This window comes from Oncorhynchus gorbuscha, linkage group LG05 (genome assembly GCF_021184085.1).
Source record: "Oncorhynchus gorbuscha isolate QuinsamMale2020 ecotype Even-year linkage group LG05, OgorEven_v1.0, whole genome shotgun sequence".
NCBI lineage: Eukaryota > Metazoa > Chordata > Actinopteri > Salmoniformes > Salmonidae > Oncorhynchus > Oncorhynchus gorbuscha.
The window spans coordinates 67,443,636-67,467,653 of NC_060177.1; the positions used below are offsets into that span (position 1 = coordinate 67,443,636).

The window sequence follows — 24,018 nt, forward strand, 5'->3', positions numbered from 1 at the left end:
GATTTGCTTAGAAAGTAAAAGTGCAATATGTGCCATGTAAGAAAGCTAATGTTTAAGTTCCTTGCTCAGAACATGAGAACATATGAAAGCTGGTGGTTCCTTTTAACATGAGTCTTCAATATTCCCAGTTAAGACGTTTCAGGTTGTAGTTATTATAGGAATTATAGGACTATTTCTCTCTATACCATTTGTATTTCATTAACCTTTGACTATTGGATGTTCTTATAGGCACTTTAGTATTGCAAGTGTAACAGTATAGCTTTCGTCCCTCTCTTCACTCCTCCCTGGACTCGAACCAGGAACACAACGACATTAGCCACCCTCGAAGCAGCGTTACCCATGCAGAGCAAGGGGAACAACCACTCAGAGCGAGTGACGTTTGAAACGCTATTAGCGCGCACCCTGCTAACTAGCTAGCCATTTCACTTCAGTTACACCAGCCTCGTCTCGGGAGTTGATAGGCTTGAAGTCATAAACAGCGCAATGCTTGACGCACAACGAAGAGCTGCTGGTAAAACTCACAAAAGTGCTGTTTGAATGGATGCTTACGAGCCTGCTGCTGCTTACCACTGCTCAGTCAGATACTTGTATACTCAGTCAGATTATATGCAACACAGGACACGCTAGATAAACTAGTAATATCATCAACCATGTGAAGTTAACTAGTGATTATGATTGATTGATTATTTTTTATAGTTAAGTTTAATGCTAGCTAGCAACTTACCTTGGCTTAATACATTCGCGTAACAGGCAAAGAACTTTGTGCTCATAAGTTATAAACCCACTCACTGAAGTGTCTAAGTTCAAGTTGTGGAGTGCAACAAGAGGCAGGTGGTTATAGCGTTAGACTAGTTAACTGTTAGGTTGCAAGATTGGATCCCCCGAGCTGACAAGGTGAAAATCTGTCGTTCTGCCCAGGAGGTAGTTAACCCACCGTTTCTAGGCCGTCATTGAAAATAAGAATGTGTTCTTAACTGACTTGCCGAGTTAAATAAAGACTAAATAAAGGGCTCTGTGCAGGCCAGTCAAGTTTCTTTCACACCGATCTCGACAACCCATTTCGTGATTATGATCTGGTCTCATTGCTGCAGCTCCCAAACGTGCTCGGGGGAGGCGAAGGTCGAGTATGCATCCTCCGAAACATGACTCACCAAACCGGCTCGCCACACAGAGTCGCTAAAGCACGATGAGCCAAGTTAAGCCCTCCCGGACAAACCCTCCCCTAACCCAGATGACGCTGGGCCAATTGTGCGCCGCCCTATGGGACTCCCGGTCACATAGGGATGACAGTCTGGAATCGAACCCCAGGCTGTATTGACGCTGCAACACTGCACGCAACAAAGTTCTTTGAAAAACCTTAGGGTTCTTGCACTGAAAATTGCCCCGAAAAAGGTTCTTCCAAGAACCTCATAGGAGGTGGGGTTCATTGAGGAACTTCCTTAGTGGGTGGGGTTTCTTACAAGAACCTAACTGCCCAACTGAAACATTTGGATTTTAATTTGAAAGGACAGCAGGTGCAAAATGTAACTGAAAAATGGAAAGACCTCTTCAATTGACGGTAAGGTGTGTCCCTCTAAATTGATATTGTTTTATGATGTAAACATTCATCTTTTCATATTTGTGCGAATCTTTCTAAAACAGAAAATGGACAATTCAATGGATATCAATCAACAGAGGTAAGAATATGTAGGCTATAAGAATGTTGAAAGCTGGCTGTACTGGGGGCAGATGACTGAACTGCTCATGTTTGTGTCTGTAGGTATGTAGACAAGGAGGCATACAAAGGTATGTCAATTGCTATTGGAATGTTAAGCAGATCACATTTACCATCCTCCTCCCTTACTTTTTTTAATTTTTAGAATTTTACCCCCCTTTTTCTCCCCAATTTCATGGTATCCAATTGTTAGTAGTTACTATCTTGTCTCATCGCTACAACTCCCGTACGGGCTCGGAAGAGACGAAGGTCGAAAGTAATGCGTCCTCCGAAACACAACCCAACCAAGCCGCACTGCTTCTAAACACAGCGCACATACAACCCGGAAGCCAGCCGCACCAATGTGTCAGAGGACACACCGTGCACCTGGCAACCTGGTTAGCGTTCACTGCACCCGGCCCGCCACAGGAGTCGCTGGTGCGCGATGAGACAAGGATATCCCTTCCGGCCAAACCCTCCCTAACCCGGACGACGCTAGGCCAAACTCTCAACCCGGACAAAACATTTCTGTATGGACCTCGCTTTGTGCACGGGGCATTGTCATGCTGAAACAGGAAATCATCTTCCCCAAACAGAATCGTCTAGATTGTCATTGTATGCTGTAGCGTTAAGATTTCCATTCACTGGACTAAGGGGCCTAGGCAAACCATGAAAAACAGCCCCAGACCATTATTCCTCCTCCACCAAACTTTACAGTTGGCACTATGTATTTGGGCAGATAGCGTTCTACTGGCATCCGTTAAACCCAGATTCATCGGACTGCTCCAGCAGACGCTGCTCGGACATGGAAATCCTTTTCATGGAGCTCCCGACGAACGGTTCTTGTGCTGACGTTGCATCCAGAGGCAGCTGAGCGGTTGTTGCTCCTAGACATTTCTACTGCACAACAAAAACTAAAGTAGGGCAGAAATTTAACAAACTGACTAGTTAGAAAGGTGGCATCCTATGACGGAGCCATGTTGAAAATCACTGAGCAAGGCTATTCTACTGCCAATGTTTGTCTGTGGAGATTGCATGGCTGTGTGCTCAATGTTCTACACCTGTCAGCAGCGGGTGTGGCTGAAATAACCAAATCACTAATTTGAAGGGGTGTCCACATACTTTTGTATATATAATAAATGTTTGGAACCTCCCATCACAAAATCGCAGTATCGAATCCCAATACATAACATATCGTCACCGAAGTACCGTGATCATATCCTATTGGGAGGTTCCTGGCTATTTCCAGCACTACTAGATAACACTACCCTCTCGCTAACGCACATCAGTGTAAAATGTAACAAGAACAGAGAGAGCCATACACTGGCTCTTTATGAGTATTGCCTCCAGCCCTGTGCCTGAGTGATAAGGGAGGGACTGGAATGGCATCATTGTCTCGTCCATGCAGCGGTTTTCCCCAATGGGGAATGTTTAAAGACCATTCAAACCACAGGTGCTAAATATCTGGGACACTGTCTACCTTGTGTCACCTCTGAATGGGATAGGAGAGGAGGGAGAGAAAAAAACAGAAAGAGAAGAGGGGAGGAAGAGATATTGCGAGGGGGGGAAGCCAATGACTTTTTTTGAAAGATGCAGTGGGAAGGAAAACAGGGTGAGACACAGATGGAAGTGGGATGACAGACTGGAAAGAGTTGAGGGATGAGTGAAAGAGAGAGAGAGAGCGATGTGTTGGCATATCAGTGCAGCGGGTCCTGGAGTTCTGCACTGTTCATCTGCGGAATGTGCTGGTTTAGAAAGGTCAGACTTAGTATGTGACAGCACAGCTTCAAACTCAGGCTGACACCCTGCCCAGAGCACAGCAGCAGGCCAACAGGGAAAGACAGCGAAAAGAGAGCGGGGGTGAGCATGGAGCCATACACATCACCAAGGACTAGAAAGGGATGGAGGGACTTGAGCTGCTGTCACAGCATAGAGACACAGAGACGGAATAACAACAGACAGTGGGAAAGGATAAGAATGGAGAGAGAGAGTCCCACTAATGGTGGCCTAGTTTTGGCAGGGTAACTGGACTGCTAATGTGTTACTGATCATAGAGCTTCTCTCTCCTCCTCTACTCCCAACCCACCCTCCATCATCCTCCTGTCCACACAGCACCGGCGTCGTTCAGCTTCATTAGAGGGACAGGATCACACTCCAAAACAACCGGTGTGTGTCTCTGCCCAAGCCTGCAGATCTGAGACCAAACAGAAAACACAACCCAGACACAGTGATACACACATTTTAAAACGGACTGATTAGCGAGGGAAAAACCATAAGGACCATCTGTCAGCTACCCCAAGTCATTCTGAGCAGGTTGTTATACGTGTTCGTATCTGAAACATTGCGATATAAAGTACTGAGATACAAAATTGAGCGCAATACACACAAATACAGAGATTGATCAAATGTATGTTAACTGATTTGCTCTCATCTACACTTACTAACACGCACACACACACGGACATGCACACGCACACACACACACACACACACACCTGAACAAAAACATCCAGGAAGCAGGAGTCCGGCCCATCAGTTCAGTATCTGAATATAGCAGAGTGTTGAGAGAGACAGTGGGAATAGCAGCACCACTGTGTTCCACCATGGTAACCAGGACAAAGACAACATGATTGACTCCCCCTCAACAACTCCACCACAAACCAAGCATATAGGGGACAGTGAATAGCCCAATAACCTATCCACAACACACACATTCATAAGCACACACACGGACACTCAAACAAATAACCAACCTACCCCAACTATATCCTCAACTGTTTATCTCAGAACGACAGTTGAATGGAGAAAAAGCTGTACTTACTCACAGGTCTGAATGTGCCTGAAATCCTGCTCTTGCCTTTTTCCCTGTCAGGTCCAGTCCCAGTGGGATAGAGGAACTCTTTAGGAATGGGAAGAGGTACGGAGCATGAGTTGGAAAAAGCAGAAAAAAGTCATTCCATTCAGAACGAGTCCCTCAGAGTGAGAAGCACAGTAAATTGCATACTGAGACAGAACGAGAGTGGGAGAGAAAGAGCGAAAGATAGAGTGAACAAGCAAGAGAAACAGAGAGGGAGTGAGTGAGAGAGAGAGGTAGAGAGGGAGTGAGCGAATGAGGGGAAAGAAAGCAGGGAGATGGCCAGGGAAAGGAGACGGGAGGGAGTGTAAAGAGGAGGGAGAGTAGGGAGAGGGAGTAGGAGAGAGGGAGAGAGAGGGGGAGAGGGAGTAAGAGAGAGGGGGAGAGGTAAAACAGAGGGATGCATTGAGGCATGTTCCATCATGCTTTCCTAATCAATCCCCACACTGTCCCCTTAGATATGCTCTCGGGTTTCAGGACCACGGACAGAGAATTACCATTCACTACTGTCCACTACCCACCCAGCCTCCTCAGTGGACGGGGTGGGAGAGAGGAGATGAAAGCAGGAAAAGAGAGAAAGAGGGAAGGATGTAGCCTACTTGTATTATTATTTGAGAGAGTGAGGGAGGATAGAGGGTGGGACTGTGGGGATGTGTGAGAAGAGGAATGTCGCGTAGATGGATGCTTCCCATCCCACAGGACCGTTCTAACAGACAAGGGGTGTACAGAAACAGAGGTGTGGACAGGAATAGACATGGGAAGGGAGGGAGCGACTTGTCCCATAAAGCTGACCTCAGCGGAGGGCAGGCAGATATTAGGCAGATATCCCTGGTCCCCTGGGTGTACTGGTCCTAACCTACAATACACATATGAATCACTTCACGCTTCAGCAAACAAAGGGAAGGAGGGGTGGTCAACAAAAGGACTAATTCGAGGCAGAAAGGAGTTGGAACACTCAACAAAAAAGGCAGAGATTGATTTATTTTAGCTCACTTTAATCCATTGTACAGGTGAGAAGGTGACTGACGTTTCAAAGACAAGCTGACCTCTTCTTCAGCTTGATGTCGAAACTCCAGTCACCTGCTCTCATCCTGTACAATGGATTAAAGTGAGCTAAAATAAATCAATCTCTGCCTTTATATGCTGAGTGCCGAAACTCCTTTCTGCCTCAAATTAGTCCTTTTGGAAGTTTTCCTTGATAAACTCTTCTCACAGAAATGAATCACTCACTACCATACTGACCCCACCAGCAAGGATCCACAGATTACATATGCAAAAGCATATGCTCTCGTCTCACACACAGCAGCAGCACCACCACAGCATACTTACATACTGAAGATTTGTGTCCGGTAACAGACTCATCAACATTGCGTATCGAGCGTTTAGCCAGTCAGATCAATGCATGGCCATGGCTTTCACTGTGAGTCACTTACTTAGAGAGGCACAGAGCTCTGGTCCCACATGGAGTTGGAGAGCACACAGAGGGAGAGGCACAGAGCTCTGGTCCCACATGGAGTTGGAGAGCACACAGAGGGAGAGGCACAGAGCTCTGGTCCCACATGGAGTTGGAGAGCACACAGAGGGAGAGGCACAGAGCTCTGGTCCCACATGGAGTTGGAGAGCACACAGAGGGAGAGGCACAGAGCTCTGGTCCCACATAGAGTTGGAGAGCACACAGAGGGAGAGGCACAGAGCTCTGGTCCCACATGGAGTTGGAGAGCACACAGAGGGAGAGGCACAGAGCTCTGGTCCCACATGGAGTTGGAGAGCACACAGAGGGAGATAGAGCTCTGGTCCCACATAGAGTTGGAGAGCACACAGAGGGAGAGGCACAGAGCTCTGGTCCCACATGGAGTTGGAGAGCACACAGAGGGAGAGGCACAGAGCTCTGGTCCCACATGGAGTTGGAGAGCACACAGAGGGACAGGCACAGAGCTCTGGTCCCACATGGAGTTGGAGAGCACACAGAGGGAGAGGCACAGAGCTCTGGTCCCACATAGAGTTGGAGAGCACACAGAGGGAGAGGCACAGAGCTCTGGTCCCACATGGAGTTGGAGAGCACACAGAGGGAGAGGCACAGAGCTCTGGTCCCACATGGAGTTGGAGAGCACACAGAGGGAGAGCACACAGAGGGAGAGGCTGCGTCCCAAACAGCACCCTATTTTCAATAGTGTACTACTTTTGACCAGAGCCCAATATGGGCACTAGTCAAATGCAGCACATTATAAAGGGAATAGGATGCCATTTGGGACACACACATGGACAGGGAGCCTCCTCTGTGCTGCTCCCCCCACCTGACTGGTCCCGTTCTTCTGCACCTGAAGCAGCCCAATCGATTGGCTCCTCCTGCAGCCCCTCCATTAGTCTAATCTAGCAGGGAGGAGAGGACTGAAGGGGCTGCATGGAGCTTCATGGAGAGACCAGGAAGGAAGGCAGCTGCCCACAAGCTGCTTGATGTTCACAGAGGCTCTGCTCTGAATTGCCATTTAACACCGATGATTCATTGCCAACTGCTACACAATTTGTTTACCTTACTCTTGTTTATTATTTGTGTTCTACTACACATTTTCTTGAAATATTTCTCATTGAATTCATATTGGTTATCAAACCAAGTGGGAAATGCATTGAGTTGGGAATAGGAGGGGAATCACTGTCCCCTACTGGCTGCTTACGTAGCACAGGGTCTGCACAGGACTAGTCATTTATTAGCCCTAACAGCAGTGCTGGACCTTTTATTTAACCTTTGTTTAACTAGGCAAGTCAGTTAAGAACAAATACTATTTACAATGACGGCCTACCGGCTGGGATTAAAAAGTATATATATGACAAAACACACCATGACCAGACTTGGGCAGGAGCTCACCGAATCAGAGTACCCGTACCTCACATGTTTCACTTCTCGAGTTGTGGTACTTCTAGAATATTAGCTCAAAATGGTGGAGTTCCAGCACCTAAATATAAACAGCATCTATTTAAGTACAAGTCAAGCGCTACCTAACAGCCAGTTGTGCCTCCAGAGGATTCGTTCTGTTCAACCATGGCAATCCTGACTCCATTAATGAAGAAAGATCGGCAGCAGCTCTGTCACTAACTATAGATTAAAGAGGAACTGACTGTGCTGCTGTGCTGCTCATGCCTGCTTTGGTGTGAGTCTGTCCACCATCACAGATGAATGGTTTATGGATCTAGTACAGACAGAGTCTGGGGAAGACAGAGTGCTGGAGGCAGGGGAATATGGAAGGGATATTAAAGGGTCTATTGGGTCTCGGCTGAGAGGGAAGGATAAAAATAAGAGTGAGAAGACAGCTAGCGGTAGTGAGAACAAGGAACACAAGCTGGACTGATGACGAAAGGTGTTTAATGATAATATGTGTGTGTGTGTGTGTGTCTTCCTCCTCAGGAGATCAATAGGAGGTGGAGAGGATGTGACAGACAGCAACACTGGGAGACGGTACTGTACCAAGACCTGTTCTAAAAGCACCTAACATAACACTTTCACCAGCCACATCTTGAGTTTGATGAACATCTATCTCAGGCCCACACAGTTATTCATCCCCCCCACACTGAGTTAGTCTATTTACTCTTCCAGCTCCTAAGAGCAACTCAACTGACTGTAAACATGGTTGTGTGTGTCACTCTCTCCCTGTTAAGTCTGCGTTAACTCATCCTCCTAGATGCAGTAAGGCGTGAGGGAGCTGGAGAGAAAAGGATCCACACGACCACACATAGTAATGATACTGCATGGTCTCTCTGAGAAGACAAACGTGTTCACTTCTGAAACACTATGACATAAAGCACTGAGATCAATGTAGCGCAAAACACACAACCACAGAGATTGATCAAATACATGTTAACTGATCTGCTCTCATTTACACTTTCTAACATATTGGCCTAACCGGCTCAGCGCGTGCGTCTGATTTGTTCTGTCCCCAACAGACAAGGTCATAACACGAAGGTTAAAATACCAAAACCAACTGTGAACCAACTATATGAATTTGGAAACTTGTAAAAAAAAAACACATGAAACATTCATGGACATTTAGCCAGCCTGCTGTTGCTAGCTACATTGTCCTGGACGATAAACATGTAGTTGATATTTTACCTGAAATGAATATGGTCCTATTTTTTTGACTGGATCTTTATAGAATTGGTACCAATTTTGAGTCATCCAAAAGTGTGTTTTCTACTCCAACAATCAATCCACAGATAAAAAGGGGAAACCTAGTTAGTTCTATTTTAGCACCTAGCTACGCACACGCCTGTTGACGTGCACAAGCAGCTTGGATGAAATGATTGAATAACATGTACACTACCAGCAAACAGTTTGGACACACCTACTCATTCAAGGGTTTTTCTTGCCTTGATGACAGCTTTGCTCACTCTTGGCATTCTCTCAACCAGCTTCACATGGAATGCTTTTCCAACCGTCTTGAAGGAGTTCCCACATATGCTGAGCACTTGTTTGCTGCTTTGTCTTCAACTCCAACTCATCCCAAACCATCTCAATTGGTTTGAGTTCAGGTGATTGTTGAGGCCAGGTCATCTGATGTAGCACTCTCCTTATTGGTCAAATAGCCCTTACACAGCCTGGAGGTGTATTGGGTCATTGTCCTCGTAACGTGTATGCTGGGAGTCGGGAAGCAAGTACAGGGAGTGACTTTAATAATAAATAACACAAGGAGCCAAACAAGAAACAAAATAAGAAACACAACTAGCGTACAGACATGAAACACTGAAACAGAAACAATAGCGCCTAGGGAAAGAACCAAGGGGAGTTACAAATATAGTGGAGGTAATCAGGCAGATGATGGAGTCCAGGTGAGTCTCATGAGGCACAGGTGCGTAATAATGGGCAGCCATGTGACCTGGAGCACCGGAGGGAGTATACATAACAGTCCTGTTGAAAAACAAATGAAGTGGGACTAAGCACAAACCATGGGATGGCCTATTGCTGCAGAATGCTGTGGTAGCCATGCTGGTTAAGTGTGACTTGAATTCTAAATAAATCACAGACAGTGTCACCAGCAAAGTACCCCCACACCTCCTTTCAAATCATATGCTATTCGTCACATACACGTGTTTAGCAGATGTTATTGTGGGTGTAGCACAATGCTCCTCCTCCATGCTTCACGGTGGGAACCACACATGCAGAGATCATCTGTTCACCTACTCTGCGTCCACACGGCAGTTGCAACCAAAAATCTACAATTTGGACTCATTAGAACAAAGAACAATAGTAGTGGTTTATTTGCAGAAAATAGACAATGAAGGCCTGATTCAGTCTCCTCTGAACAGTTGATGTTGAGATGTGTCTGTTACTTGAACTCCGTTCAGCATTTATTTGGGTTGCAATCTGAGGCTGTTAACTGTAATGAACATATCCTCTGTAGCAGAGGTACCTCTGGGTCTTTCCTGTAGCGGTCCTCATGAGAGACAGGTAACTGTAATGAACATATCCTCTGTAGCAGAGGTACCTCTGGGTCTTTCCTGTAGCGGTCCTCATGAGAGACAGGTAACTGTAATGAACATATCCTCTGCAGCAGAGGTACCTCTGGGTCTTCCTTCCTGTAGCGGTCCTCATGAGAGACAGGTAACTGTAATGAACATATCCTCTGCAGCAGAGGTACCTCTGGGTCTTCCTTCCTGTAGCGGTCCTCATGAGAGACAGGTAACTGTAATGAACATATCCTCTGCAGCAGAGGTACCTCTGGGTCTTTCCTGTAGCGGTCCTCATGAGAGACAGGTAACTGTAATGAACATATCCTCTGCAGCAGAGGTACCTCTGGGTCTTTCCTGTAGCGGTCCTCATGAGAGACAGGTAACTGTAATGAACATATCCTCTGCAGCAGAGGTACCTCTGGGTCTTTCCTGTAGCGGTCCTCATGAGAGACAGGTAACTGTAATGAACATATCCTCTGCAGCAGAGGTACCTCTGGGTCTTCCTTCCTGTAGCGGTCCTCATGAGAGACAGGTAACTATAATGAACATATCCTCTGCAGCAGAGGTACCTCTGGGTCTTCCTTCCTGTAGCGGTCCTCATGAGAGACAGGTAACTGTAATGAACATATCCTCTGCAGCAGAGGTACCTCTGGGTCTTCCTTCCTGTAGCGGTCCTCATGAGAGACAGGCAACTGTAATGAACATATCCTCTGTAGCAGAGGTACCTCTGGGTCTTTCCTGTAGCGGTCCTCATGAGACAGGTAACTGTAATGAACATATCCTCTGCAGCAGAGGTACCTCTGGGTCTTTCCTGTAGCGGTCCTCATGAGAGACAGGTAACTGTAATGAACATATCCTCTGTAGCAGAGGTACCTCTGGGTCTTTCCTGTAGCGGTCCTCATGAGAGACAGGTAACTGTAATGAACATATCCTCTGCAGCAGAGGTACCTCTGGGTCTTCCTTCCTGTAGCGGTCCTCATGACAGGTAACTGTAATGAACATATCCTTTGCAGCAGAGGTACCTCTGGGTCTTTCCTGTAGCGGTCCTCATGAGAGACAGGTAACTGTAATGAACATATCCTCTGTAGCAGAGGTACCTCTGGGTCTTTCCTGTAGCGGTCCTCATGAGAGACAGGTAACTGTAATGAACATATCCTCTGTAGCAGAGGTACCTCTGGGTCTTCCTTACCTCTGGGTCTTTCTTTCCTGCTGTAGCGGTCCTCATGAGAGACAGGTAACTGTAATGAACATATCCTCTGCAGCAGAGGTACCTCTGGGTCTTCCTTCCTGTAGCGGTCCTCATGAGAGACAGGTAACTGTAATGAACATATCCTCTGCAGCAGAGGTACCTCTGGGTCTTCCTTCCTGTAGCGGTCCTCATGAGAGACAGGTAACTGTAATGAACATATCCTCTGCAGCAGAGGTAGCGGTCCTCATGAGAGACTCTGTAATGAACATATCCTCTGTCAGAGGTTCTGGGTCTTCCTGTAGCGGTCCTCATGAGAGACAGGTAACTGTAATGAACATATCCTCTGCAGCAGAGGTACCTCTGGGTCTTCCTTCCTGTAGCGGTCCTCATGAGAGACAGGTAACTGTAATGAACATATCCTCTGCAGCAGAGGTACCTCTGGGTCTTTCCTGTAGCGGTCCTCATGAGAGACAGGTAACTGTAATGAACATATCCTCTGCAGCAGAGGTACCTCTGGGTCTTTCCTGTAGCGGTCCTCATGAGAGACAGGTAACTGTAATGAACATATCCTCTGCAGCAGAGGTACCTCTGGGTCTTTCCTGTAGCGGTCCTCATGAGAGACAGGTAACTGTAATGAACATATCCTCTGTAGCAGAGGTACCTCTGGGTCTTTCCTGTAGCGGTCCTCATGAGAGACAGTTTCATCACAGCGCTTCATGGTTTGTGGGACTTAAAGAAACTTTCAAAGTTCTTGACATTTTTCTGATTGACTGACCTTCATGTCTTAAAGTAATGATGGACTGTCATTTCTCTTTGCTTATTTGAGCTGTTCTTGCCATAATATGGACTTGGTCTTTTACCAAATAGGGATCTCTTCTGTATACCACCCCTACCTTGTCACAACACAACTGATTGGCTCAAACGCATTAAGGAGGAAAGAAATTCAACCAATTAACAAGGCACACCTGTTAATTGAAATGCATTCCAAGTGACTACCTCATGAAGCTGGTTGACAGAATGCCAAGCGTGTGCAAAGCTATCATCAAGGCAAAGGGTGGCTACTTTCAAGAATCTCACATAAAATATATTTTGATTTGTTAAACACTTTTTTGGTTGCTAGATGATTCCATATGTGCTGTTTCATAGTGTTGATGTCTTCACTATTATTCTACAGTGTAGAAAACAGTAGAAATAAAGAAAAACCCTGAATGAGTAGGTGTGTCCAAACTTTTGACTGGTGCTGTATGTCAAACATTTTTTGCTGCGCTAGCTAATGCAATGTGGGCGGTTTGGTCAGCATGTAAGACCTATCACACAAAAGTGATATTGCATGGTCTTCCTGAGGAGACAAACATCACATATACACACACTCAACACAGGCAACCGCCACCAACAGATCCACAGATGACGCAATCTCCACTGCACTACACACTGCCCTTTCCCACCTGGACAAAAGGAACACTTACATGAGAAAGAAGTTCATTGACCAAAGCTTAGCATTTAACACCATTAGTTCCCTCCAAGCTCATCACTAAGCTAAAGACCCTGGGATTAAACACCTCCCTCTGCAACTGGGTCCTAGAATTCCTAACGAGCCACCCCCAGGTGGTGAGGGTAGGCAACAACACATTCGCCACGCTGACCCTCAACACAGGGGCCCCTCAGGGGTGCGTGCTTATTCCACTCCTGTAATCCCTGTTCACCCAAGACTGTGTGGCTGCGCATGACTCCAAAACAATCATGTCGTTTTGCAGATGACATGACTGTGGTAGGCCTGATCACAGACGACAATGAGGCAGCCTACAAGGAGGAGGTCAGAGACCTAGCACTGTAGTGCCAGGACAAGAACCTCTCCCTCAACGTCTACAAGACAAAGGAGCTGAACGTGGACTACAGGAAATGGAGAGCCGAGCACGTCCCCATTCATATTGACGGGGCTGTAGTGGAGCGGGTCGAGAGCTTCAAGTCCCTCTGTGTCCACATCACTAAGGACATATCATGGTCCAAACACACCAACAGCATCTTGACTGGCTGCATCACTGTACGACAACTGCTTGGCATCTGTCCCCAAGGCGCTGCAGAGGGTACGGGTACTCATTATTTTACTGTGTTACCATTTCATTTTTTTTATTTGAACTCTGCATTGTTGGGAAATAGCACTTTAGGCTCAACACAAACTGATCCACGCTTCCCTCTGTATCAGTCTGTTCTAGGGTAGAGAGGATCAACATAAATCCAGCCTATAGCTATCTGTTTGTGGGTCTCTATAAATCTATGTCGCTGTATGTGTATGTTTCCCTGGCTCTCCTCTCCTGCCTGGTTAATGACTCTACAGGGGGTGCTGGTGTCCAGTACTCACCACCCACAGCCTCAGACAGACAGCAGAGACGGCTCAATTACCACACCTAAGACTGAGGCGACCGAACACCCACGCCACACACACTCAGAGACAGACACACAGGCCTGGCTACACAAAACACACAGGGTAGAGCCTAATGGTGTAAATACAGAACGTGTAGTTTCAAACACACGTGTGCCAGTCTAATTGTGAATGACATGTTTTCTTCACATCCTCTTTCGCTCTCTCTCTCTCTGCTTCACTCAGTCACTCTAAAATTAGAGAGCTGACTTTAAAATGGAGCACAGGGGAATATATAGCCTGTCTTTCTTGAGACACTGTGTACTGTAGTTAGTAGACTAGACGAGAGCAAGCAGGGGTTGGGCTGCTGCCAGGCAGGTTTAAATGTGAAGACGAAAGCCCTTCCAGGCTTTTCCCACAGCCTTTTGACAACAGACACCAATCACATGCAACAAGAATGAGTCCTTTTGGAAAGGAGAGAGTTCTGTTATCAAGAGTCTGAATGAGCGGCTGGTTCTCACAGTAATGGTAGCAACATACAGTAAGTAGTCTGTGTTCCAACCTCCTCACTGAGGGAGGACCACACTGCCCCCTGTGGCCACAATGGGGACTCTACAGCGTTTTCTAGTTAGAATGTAGACCCAAACATCCGGCACAAATACCAGTGGACACTGGAGACCTGAGCAGAGGCTGGATGTCAGATATAGCCAGTCTGTCTGGACAGAGTGACATTCTGAACATGCTGGACCATAAAGTGAGTGAAATACCTTTCACCTACGGGGTATTTGTTCAACTAAACTAACAGACCTGTCAACACGACACACACAACGCAAATCCTCCCTCTGTGTACACTGACAATCTCCTCCTCCAGTTCCCTTGCAGGGTAATCTATCTATTCCACCTTTATTTAGCCTGGTAAGATATTGAGATCAAACTCTCTTTTACAATGACTGTCTAAATAATCTATTAGCAATACAGGACTCACAGTGTACATTTAAAGTGTGACAGAACCAAAACAGCAACTTATCCTTTTGAAAGGATCGTTATGAGTCTAAAACATTTATTCTTGTGTCAAAATGTACTACAATGTGTAAATAGGATCATTTTGGTCATAAAGTCAGTCTCGTCCAAAACAGAAATTTGCAAGATAATTAAGGGGGAAATTAAGGGTATTATAACAGTTCTCCTTGAGTTGGGTTTATTTCATCCTGCCCACAGCTAGCAGCACCCAAGTAATCATCCATTCAGAGCGCAGCTGCACACAAACTGATCATCATGGTCAATTTGGTTTGATAGTTGGCAGTATACATACGGGTTGGCTGACAACGGAAATGATATGCGCACGTCGATGTGGCTGGAAACCGCAAGTTGTTATGAATCTGAACAGTCAGATAGTAGCAACAATGAGGAGAAGCTGCCGTGTGGGGAATTGTAAGTGGCTCGTTTCAGATAGTAGCAACAATGAGGAGAAGCTGCCGTGTGGGGAATTGTAAGTGGCTCGTTTCAGATAGTAGCAACAATGAGGAGAAGCTGCCGTGTGGGGAATTGTAAGTGGCTCGTTTCAGATAGTAGCAACAATGAGGAGAAGCTGCCGTGTGGGGAATTGTAAGTGGCTCGTTTCAGATAGTAGCAACAATGAGGAGAAGCTGCCGTGTGGGGAATTGTAAGTGGCTCGTTTCAGATAGTAGCAACAATGAGGAGAAGCTGCCGTGTGGGGAATTGTAAGTGGCTCGTTTCAGATAGTAGCAACAATGAGGAGAAGCTGCCGTGTGGGGAATTGTAAGTGGCTCGTTTCAGATAGTAGCAACAATGAAGAGAAGCTGCCGTGTGGGGAATTGTAAGTGGCTCGTTTCAGATAGTATCAAGATCAAGACAAAACTGTCTTATTTTGAGGTGTTTTTACTGATTTCATGTTAATGCTAATATGGCTAAAATTCACTAGCTAGCTAACCAACAACTATAACAATATATTTGAAAGACAACAAGTGCTCATTGTGCAAATGTATTTATGACTAAATACAATTTACATGTTGTCAACAATCTAAGCCCCCGTTTTTCTCCCCATAGTTGCGTACGCCTGGGTTTTGTTGCTAAACAACCAACCCGTCTCCAGACACCAGACCTCGAGGACTGTGTATCTAGTAGGGTGAGTGACTAACTGTGTATTGTTTTGGCAAAGTACAAAACGCTTCCCACGTTCAAACACTCACACACAAGAGACACCCACATCAAAGCACACCTCCAAAACTCAAATCTTCTTCTCAGTCACATTTCCTAATGAGGAGAATTGAAACCGAGGCACAATCAGCAAGTTCAGCCTCCCTTTAAAAGCATAACATTATCAAACAACAGGCATTCTTACCAGACTGGTCATTCATCATGCGGATGGCTTTGGCCTTGGCCAGCTCCAGCGCTGTGACCCATCTCTGACGTTCCACCTCTGTGCTGGCCTTCAGGTGGTAGGTGCGCCCACCGCTGCTCAGGACGATGTTACAGGCGTCCTCCGTGTCGATGTGGGCCGTGGCGAGGTTGATGGTGCCGCGACATGTATGGGCCATCTCTGCCTGAGTCCTGCAGGGGAACAACCACAAAGACAGACAGAGAGACAGAGAGAGACAGGGACACAGACACAAGAAACAGAGGCAGACAGAGAGACGGACAAGACACCAAGTCACAGAAGCAGAGATGGAGACACGGGGACAGAGACAGGGACAGAGACGGGGACAGAGACGGGGACAGACACGGGGGACAGACACGGGGACAGACACGGGGACAGACACGGGGACAGACACGGGGACAGACACGGGGACAGAGACAGACACGGGGACAGAGACAGGGACAGAGACAGGGACAGACACAGGGACAGACACGGGGACAGAGATGGGGACAGACACGGGGACAGAGATGGGGACAGACACGGGGACAGAGATGGGGACAGACACGGGGACAGAGACAAAAACAAAAAATATAGAAAGGCTGATTAGTAGTCAAATCCCAATGCTTTGTATCTACTACTAACCTACTGTAACTTATGTCTGACTGGACAATGTATGCAGTCGCTTGATAAACAGTCATGACAAAAAACACTCAATTATTCCAATATTTGGCGATGGGGCCCGGCTCAGGTACAGGTTCAGGTGAGAGGAAGCTAGTAAGCAGGGAAGCAAGGAGACAGAGGGATAGAGAGAGTCCGAAATAGGGAGGGACACATGTAATAGTGAAATTAAAAGACAGTGGCGTTGAAAGTTAAAACAGTCAAGAGCCATCCTTGGCTTACTGTCTTGTAGACTGTATTAAACAGTGTTCTCTGTTCCCAGCATGTCTATACACACATTCTTACATACAGCCAGCAACAGAAATCCCCACAAGGATAGTCAAATAGGGGTTGGGTTTAGGAGTTAGGGTTAAGGTTAGGTTTAGGAGTTAAGGTCAGGTTTAGGAGTTAGGGTTAAGGTCAGGTTTAGGAGTTAGGGTTAAGGTCAGGTTTAGGAGTTAGGGTTAAGGTCAGGTTTAGGAGTTAGGGTTAAGGTCAGGTTTAGGAGTTAGGCTTAAGGTCAGGTTTAGGAGTTAGGCTTAAGGTCAGGTTTAGGAGTTAGGCTTAAGGTCAGGTTTAGGAGTTAGGCTTAAGGTCAGGTTTAGGAGTTAGGGTTAAGGTCAGGTTTAGGAGTTAGGGTTAAGGTCAGGTTTAGGAGTTAGGGTTAAGGTCAGGTTTAGGAATTAGGGTTAAGGTCAGGTTTAGGAGTTTAGGTTTAGGAGTTAAGGTCAGGTTTAAGAGTTAAGGTCAGGTTTAGGTTTAGGAGTTAAGGTCAGGTTTAGGAGTTAGGGTTAAGGTCAGGTTTAGGAGTTAGGGTTAAGGTCAGGTTTAGGAGTTAGGGTTAAGGTCAGGTTTAGGTTTAGGAGTTAAGGTTTAGGAGTTTAGGTTTAGGAGTTTAGGTTTAGGAGTTTAGGTTTAGGAGTTAAGGTTAAGGTTTAGGAGTTAGGGTTAGGGTCAGGTTTAGGAGTTAGGGTTAGGGTCAGGTTTAGGAGTTAGGGTTAAGGTCAGGTTTAGGTTTAGGAGTTAAGGTCAGGTTTAGGAGTTAGGGTTAAGGTCAGGTTTAGGTTTAGGAGTTTAGGTTTAGGAGTTTAGGTTTAGGAGTTTAGGTTTAGGAGTTTAGGTTTAGGAGTTTAGGTTTAGGAGTTTAGGTTTAGGAGTTTAGGTTTAGGAGTTTAGGTTTAGGAGTTTAGGTTTAGGAGTTTAGGTTTAGGAGTTTAGGTTTAGGAGTTTAGGTTTAGGAGTTTAGGTTTAGGAGTTTAGGTTAGGGTTTAGGAGTTAGGGTTAAGGTTTAGGAGTTAGGTTAAGGTCAGGTTTAGGAGTTAGGGTTAAGACAGGTTTAGGAGTTAGGGTTAAGGTCAGGTTTAGGAGTTAGGGTTAAGGTCAGGTTTAGGAGTTAGGGTTAAGGTCAGGTTTAGGAGTTAGGGTTAAGGTCAGGTTTAGGAGTTAGGGGACAGGTTTAGGAGTTAGGGTTAAGGTCAGGTTTAGGAGACACGGGGAGGTCAGGTTTAGGAGTTAGGGGTTAAGGTCAGGTTTAGGAGTTAGGGTTAAGGTCAGGTTTAGGAGTTAGGGTTAAGGTCAGGTTTAGGAGTTAGGGTTAAGGTCAGGTTTAGGAGTTAGGGTTAAGGTCAGGTTTAGGAGTTAGGGTTAAGGTCAGGTTTAGGAGTTAGGGTTAAGGTCAGGTTTAGGAGTTAGGCAAGGTCAGGTTTAGGAGTTAGGGTTAAGGTCAGGTTTAGGAGTTAGGGTTAAGGTCAGGTTTAGGAGTTAGGGTTAAGGTCAGGTTTAGGAGTTAGGGTTAAGGTCAGGTTTAGGAGTTAGGGTTAAGGTCAGGTTTAGGTTTAGGAGTTTAGGTTTAGGAGTTTAGGTTTAGGAGTTTAGGTTTAGGAGTTTAGGTTTAGGAGTTTAGGGGAGTTAGGGTTAAGGTTTAGGAGTTAGGGTTAAGGTCAGGTTTAGGAGTTAGGGTTAAGGTCAGGTTTAGGAGTTAGGGTTAAGGTCAGGTTTAGGAGTTAGGGTTAAGGTCAGGTTTAGGAGTTAGGGTTAAGGTCAGGTTTAGGAGTTAGGGTGCAGGTCAGGTTTAGGAGTTAGGGTTAAGGTCAGGTTTAGGAGTTAGGGTTAAGGTCAGGTTTAGGAGTTAGGGTTAAGGTCAGGTTTAGGAGATAGGGTTAAGGTCAGGTTTAGGAGTTAGGGTTAAGGTCAGGTTTAGGAGTTAGGGTTAAGGTCAGGTTTAGGAGTTAGGGTTAAGGTCAGGTTTAGGAGTTAGGGTTAAGGTCAGGTTTAGGTTTAGGAGTTTAGGTTTAGGAGTTTAGGTTTAGGAGTTTAGGTTTAGGAGTTTAGGTTTAGGAGTTCCCAGGTCAGGTTTAGGAGTTAGGGTTAAGGTCAGGTTTAGGAGTTAGGGTTAAGGTCAGGTTTAGGAGTTAGGGTTAAGGTCAGGTTTAGGAGTTAGGGTTAAGGTCAGGTTTAGGAGTTAGGGTTAAGGTCAGGTTTAGGAGTTAGGGTTAAGGTCAGGTTTAGGAGTTAGGGTTAAGGTCAGGTTTAGGAGTTAGGGTTAAGGTCAGGTTTAGGAGTTAGGGTTAAGGTCAGGTTTAGGAGTTAGGGTTAAGGTCAGGTTTAGGAGTTAGGGTTAAGGTCAGGTTTAGGAGTTAGGGTTAAGGTCAGGTTTAGGAGTTAGGGTTAAGGTCAGGTTTAGGAGTTAGGGTTAAGGTCAGGTTTAGGAGTTAGGGTTAAGGTCAGGTTTAGGAGTTAGGGTTAAGGTCAGGTTTAGGAGTTAGGGTTAAGGTCAGGTTTAGGAGTTAGGGTTAAGGTCAGGTTTAGGAGTTAGGGTTAAGGTCAGGTTTAGGAGTTAGGGTTAAGGTCAGGTTTAGGAGTTAGGGTTAAGGTCAGGTTTAGGAGTTAGGGTTAAGGTCAGGTTTAGGAGTTAGGGTTAAGGTCAGGTTTAGGAGTTAGGGTTAGGTTTAGGGTTTTAGGGAAAATAGGATTTCTAATGGAAATCTATTTTAGGTCCCCACAAGGATAGTAAAACATATTCTGTGTGCACACATACTTTGGGCAAAGAACCTTGTATTGCACTTTCAGTGGGCCACAGAATGTTGGATAACAAGGCCATTGTGTGGCTCCAAACCCCCATGGTGGACAAAAACAAACAATGAATAACAACAGTGCACACAAAGGACAGAGAGAAAGGGAGAGGGTGTGAGAGAGAGGAAAAGGGAGAAAGACCACAGAGAAAGAAAGAGAGAGAATTGCCTTCGACCAACTTGTTTCCACATTTTCAATAATCTTCATCAGTCTGAGCTAAACATAGACGCTGGACTATCATCAGAGAACAGACACAGGTGAATGAAACCCTTCAAATCCTTGATGCAGATTAAGTCCTCAGGAGAAGAGCAATACAGTTATTACTCAAACACATAGTTTTGTCATGTAGGTACATTGGGCCACTTCAGTCTAATTAGTATTGGCTAGGCTGTGTGGTGGGACCAGGGTGTCAGTCTAACTCCCCTCTGAGGACAGAGCAGGAGCTCAGTCACAACTCACAGCGGCTTTATCCTCAGCAACCCAATAAGGAGCAGTTTAATGTGAACAGGCTCAAAGAACAGCAGACATTATACAGGATAAGGGGCTGGGACGGGCAGTGTGTGTATAGGATATCTGTTTATACACGGTTATCCAAGGCCCAGACATAAGTTACTCAGTAACAGTTGCAGTGCCCTGGAGCTGTGTCCGATCGCTGACCTCCTGTAATGGTGAGAACAGCTAAACTCAACCAGCTTCTGAGGAGGTAATACAGCCCACGGTGTGTGTCAATAATGTCCCCCCACGGTGTGTGTCAAATCAAATCTAATTGTATTGGTTACATACACATGGTTAGCAGATGTTATTGCGAGTGTAGCGAAATGCTTGTGTTTCTAGATCTGACAGTGTGGCAGTATCTAACAGGTAATATCTAACAAATTCCACAACTAAACCTAATACACACAATCTAGTAAAGGAATGGGATAAGAATATTTAAGTACAAAATACACTGCTCAAAAAAATAAAGGGAACACTAAAATAACACATCCTAGATCTGAATGAATGAAATATTCTTATTAAATACTTTTTTCTTTACATAGTTGAATGTGCTGACAACAAAATTACAAATCTTATCAATGGAAATCAAATTTATCAACCCATGGAGGTCTGTATTTAGAGTCACACTCAAAATGGAAGTGGAAAACCACACTACAGGCTGATCCAACTTTGATGTAATGTCCTTAAAACAAGTCAAAATTAGGCTCAGTAGTGTGTGGCCTCCACGTGCCTGTATGACCTCCCTACAACGCCTGGGTATGCTCCTGATGAGGTGGCGGATGGTCTCCTGAGGTATCTCCTCCCAGACCTGGACTAAAGCATCCGCCAACTCCTGGACAGTCTGTGGTGCAACGTGGCGTTGGTGGATGGAGCAAGACATGATGTCCCAGATGTGCTCAATTGGATTCAGGTCTGGGGAACGGGCGGGCCAGTCCATAGCATCAATGCCTCCCTCTTGCAGGAACTGCTGACACACTCCAGCCACATGAGGTCTAGCATTGTCTTGCATTAGGAGGAACCCAGGGCCAACCACACCAGCATATGGTCTAACAAGGGGTCTGAGGATCTCATCTCGGTACCTACGCAGTCAGGCTACCACTGGCGAGCACATGGAGGGCTGTGCGACCCCCAAAGAAATGCTACCCCACACCATGACTGACCCACCGCCAAACCGGTCATGCTAAAGGATGTTGCAGGCAGCAGAACTTTCTCCACGGTGTCTCCAGACTGTCATATGTGCTCAGTGTGAACCTGCTTTCATCTGTGAAGAGCACAGGGTGCCAGTGGCGAATTTGCCAATCTTGGTGTTCTCTGGCAAATGCCAACGTCCTGCACGGTGTTGGGCTGTAAGCACAACCCCCACCTGTGGATGTCGGGCCCTCATACCACCCTCATGGAGTCTGTTTCTGACTGTTTGAGCAGACACATGCACATTTGTGGCCTGCTGGAGGTCATTTTGCAGGGCTCTGGCAGTGATCCCCTGCTCCTCCTTGCACAAAGGTGGAGGTAGCGGTCCTGCTGCTGGGTTGTTGCCCTCCTATGGCCTCCTCCACGTCTCCTGATGTACTGGCCTGTCTCCTGGTAGCGCCTCCATGCTCTGGACACTACGCTGACAGACACAGCAAACCTTCTTGCCACAGCTCGCATTGATGTGCCATCCTGGATGAGCTGCACTACCTGAGCCACTTGTGTGGGTTGTAGACTCAGTCTCATGCTACCACTAGAGTGAAAGCACCACCAGCATTCAAAAGTGACAAAAAATTTAGCCAGGAAGAATAGGACCTGAGAAGTGGTCTGTGGTCACCACGTGCAGAACCACTCCTTTATTGGGGGTGTCTTGCTAATTGCCTATAATTTCCACCTATTGTCTATTCCATTTGTACAACAGCATGTGAAATTTATTGTCAATCAGTGTCACGCCTTGGTCATTGTATTTTGTGTTTTGTTATATGTTTGGGTAGGCCAGGGTGTGACATGGGTTTATATGTTGTATTTCGTATTGGGGTTTGTATTATTTGGGATTGCGGCTGATTAGGGGTGTGTCTAGTTAGGCTTGGCTGCCTGAGGCGATTCTCAATCAGAGTCAGGTGCTTGTCGTTGTCTCTGATTGAGAACCGTATTTAGACAGCCTGACTTTCGCTTTGTATTTTGTGGGTGTTTGTTCCTGTCTCTGTGTAGTGTTCACCAGATAGGCTGTATAGGTTTCACGTTCCGTTTGTTGTTTTTGTATTTATGAGTTATTTCATGTACTGCAATTCCTTCATTAAAGTCATGAATAACCTACACGCTGCATTTCGGTCTGACTCTCTTCATTCAACAGACGAACGCCGTTACAATCAGTGTTGCTTCCTAAGTGGACAGTTTGATTTCACAGAAGTGTGATTGACTTGGAGTTACATTGTGTTGTTTAAGTGTTCCCTTTATTTTTTTGAGCAATATATATGGATGAGCAGTGACAGTGGCTAAGATGCAGTAGATAGTGAAGGATGCAGTATACATTATATACATATGAATTAATGCAAGATATGTAAACATTCTTAAAAGTGGCATTATTAAAGTGACCAATGATATCAAGTCTGTAGGTGTGCAGAAGCCTCTCTGCGCTAGTGGTGGCTGTTTAATAGTCTGATGGCCTTGAGTCAAAAGCAGCTTCTATCTCTCTGTCCTAGCTTTGATGCACCTGTACTGACCTCGCCTTCTGGATGGAAGCGGGGTGAACAGGCAGTGACTCGGGTGGTTCTTGATGATCTTTTTTTGCCTTCCTGTGACATCGGGTGTTGTAGGTGTCCTGGAGGGCAGGTAGTTTGCCCCCAGTGACGCGTTGTGCAAACCGCACCACCCTCTGGAGAGCCTTGCCGTTGTGGATGGTGCAGTTGCCGTACCAGGCGGTGATATAGCCCAACAGGATGCTCTCAATTGAGCACCTGTAAAAGTTAGTGACGGTTTTCGGTGACAAGACACATTTTTTCAGCTTCCTGAGGTTGAAGAGGCGCTGTTGCGCCTTCTTCACCACACTGTCTGTGTGCGTGGCCCATTGCAGTTTGTTGGTGATATGAACACAAAGGAACTTAAAACTTTCCACCCTCTCCACTGCTGTCCCGTTGATGTGGATGGGGGGGGGGTACTCCCTTTGCTGTTTCCTGTAGTCCAATAAAGTCCAAAAATAGAAGAACTGTTTGGCCATAATGACCATCGTTATGCTTGGAGGAAAAAGGGGGAGGCTTGCAAGCCGAAGAACACCATCCCAACCGTGAAGCACGGGGGTGCCAGCATCATGTTGTGGGGGTGCTTTCTGCAGGAGGGACTGGTGCACTTCACAAAATAGATGGCATCATGAGGAATTGAAAATTATGTGGATATATTGAAGCAAGATCAAGACATCAGTCAGGAAGTTAAAGTTTGGTCGCAAATGGATCATCCAAATGGACAATGACACCAAGCATACTTCCAAAGTTGATGAAAAATGGCTTAAGGACAACAAAGTCAAATATTGGAGTGGCCATCACAAAGCCCTGACCTGAATCTTATAGAAAATGTGTGGGCAGAAGTGAAAAAGCATGTGCGATCAAGGAGGCCTACAAACCTGACTCAGTTACACCAGCTCTGTCAGGAGGAATGGGCCAAAATTCACCCAACTTACTGTGGGAAACTTATGGAATGCTACCGAAACATTTGACCCAAATTAAACAATTTAAAGGCAATGCTACCAAATACAAATTGAATATATGTTAACTTTTGACCCACTGAAAATGTGAAGAAATAAAAGCTGAAATATATCATTCTCTCTACTATTATTCTGACATTTCACATTCTTAAAATAAAGTGGTGATCCTAACTGATCTACGAGGGAATTTTACTATGATTAAATGTCAGGAATTGTGAA

General features: G+C 45.9%; 1 protein-coding gene across 3 annotated transcripts in view; it reads right to left on the minus strand.

Moving 5' to 3' along the window:
• LOC124036361 (oxysterol-binding protein 2-like) overlaps positions 1-24,018 on the minus strand; it is a 99,971-nt gene that overhangs the window by 54,024 nt on the left and 21,929 nt on the right. The window contains exons 2-3 of one of the 3 annotated variants that reach the window (XM_046350855.1): positions 15,897-16,105; positions 4,515-4,592 (exon numbers count right to left, since the gene is read on the minus strand). The exons of 1 other annotated variant lie outside the window; for it this stretch is intronic. In XM_046350855.1, coding sequence (XP_046206811.1) covers positions 4,515-4,592; positions 15,897-16,105 — 287 coding nt within the window. The remainder of the gene's footprint in view (positions 1-4,514; positions 4,593-15,896; positions 16,106-24,018) is intronic. One more of the 3 variants, XM_046350856.1, reaches the window with a different exon arrangement.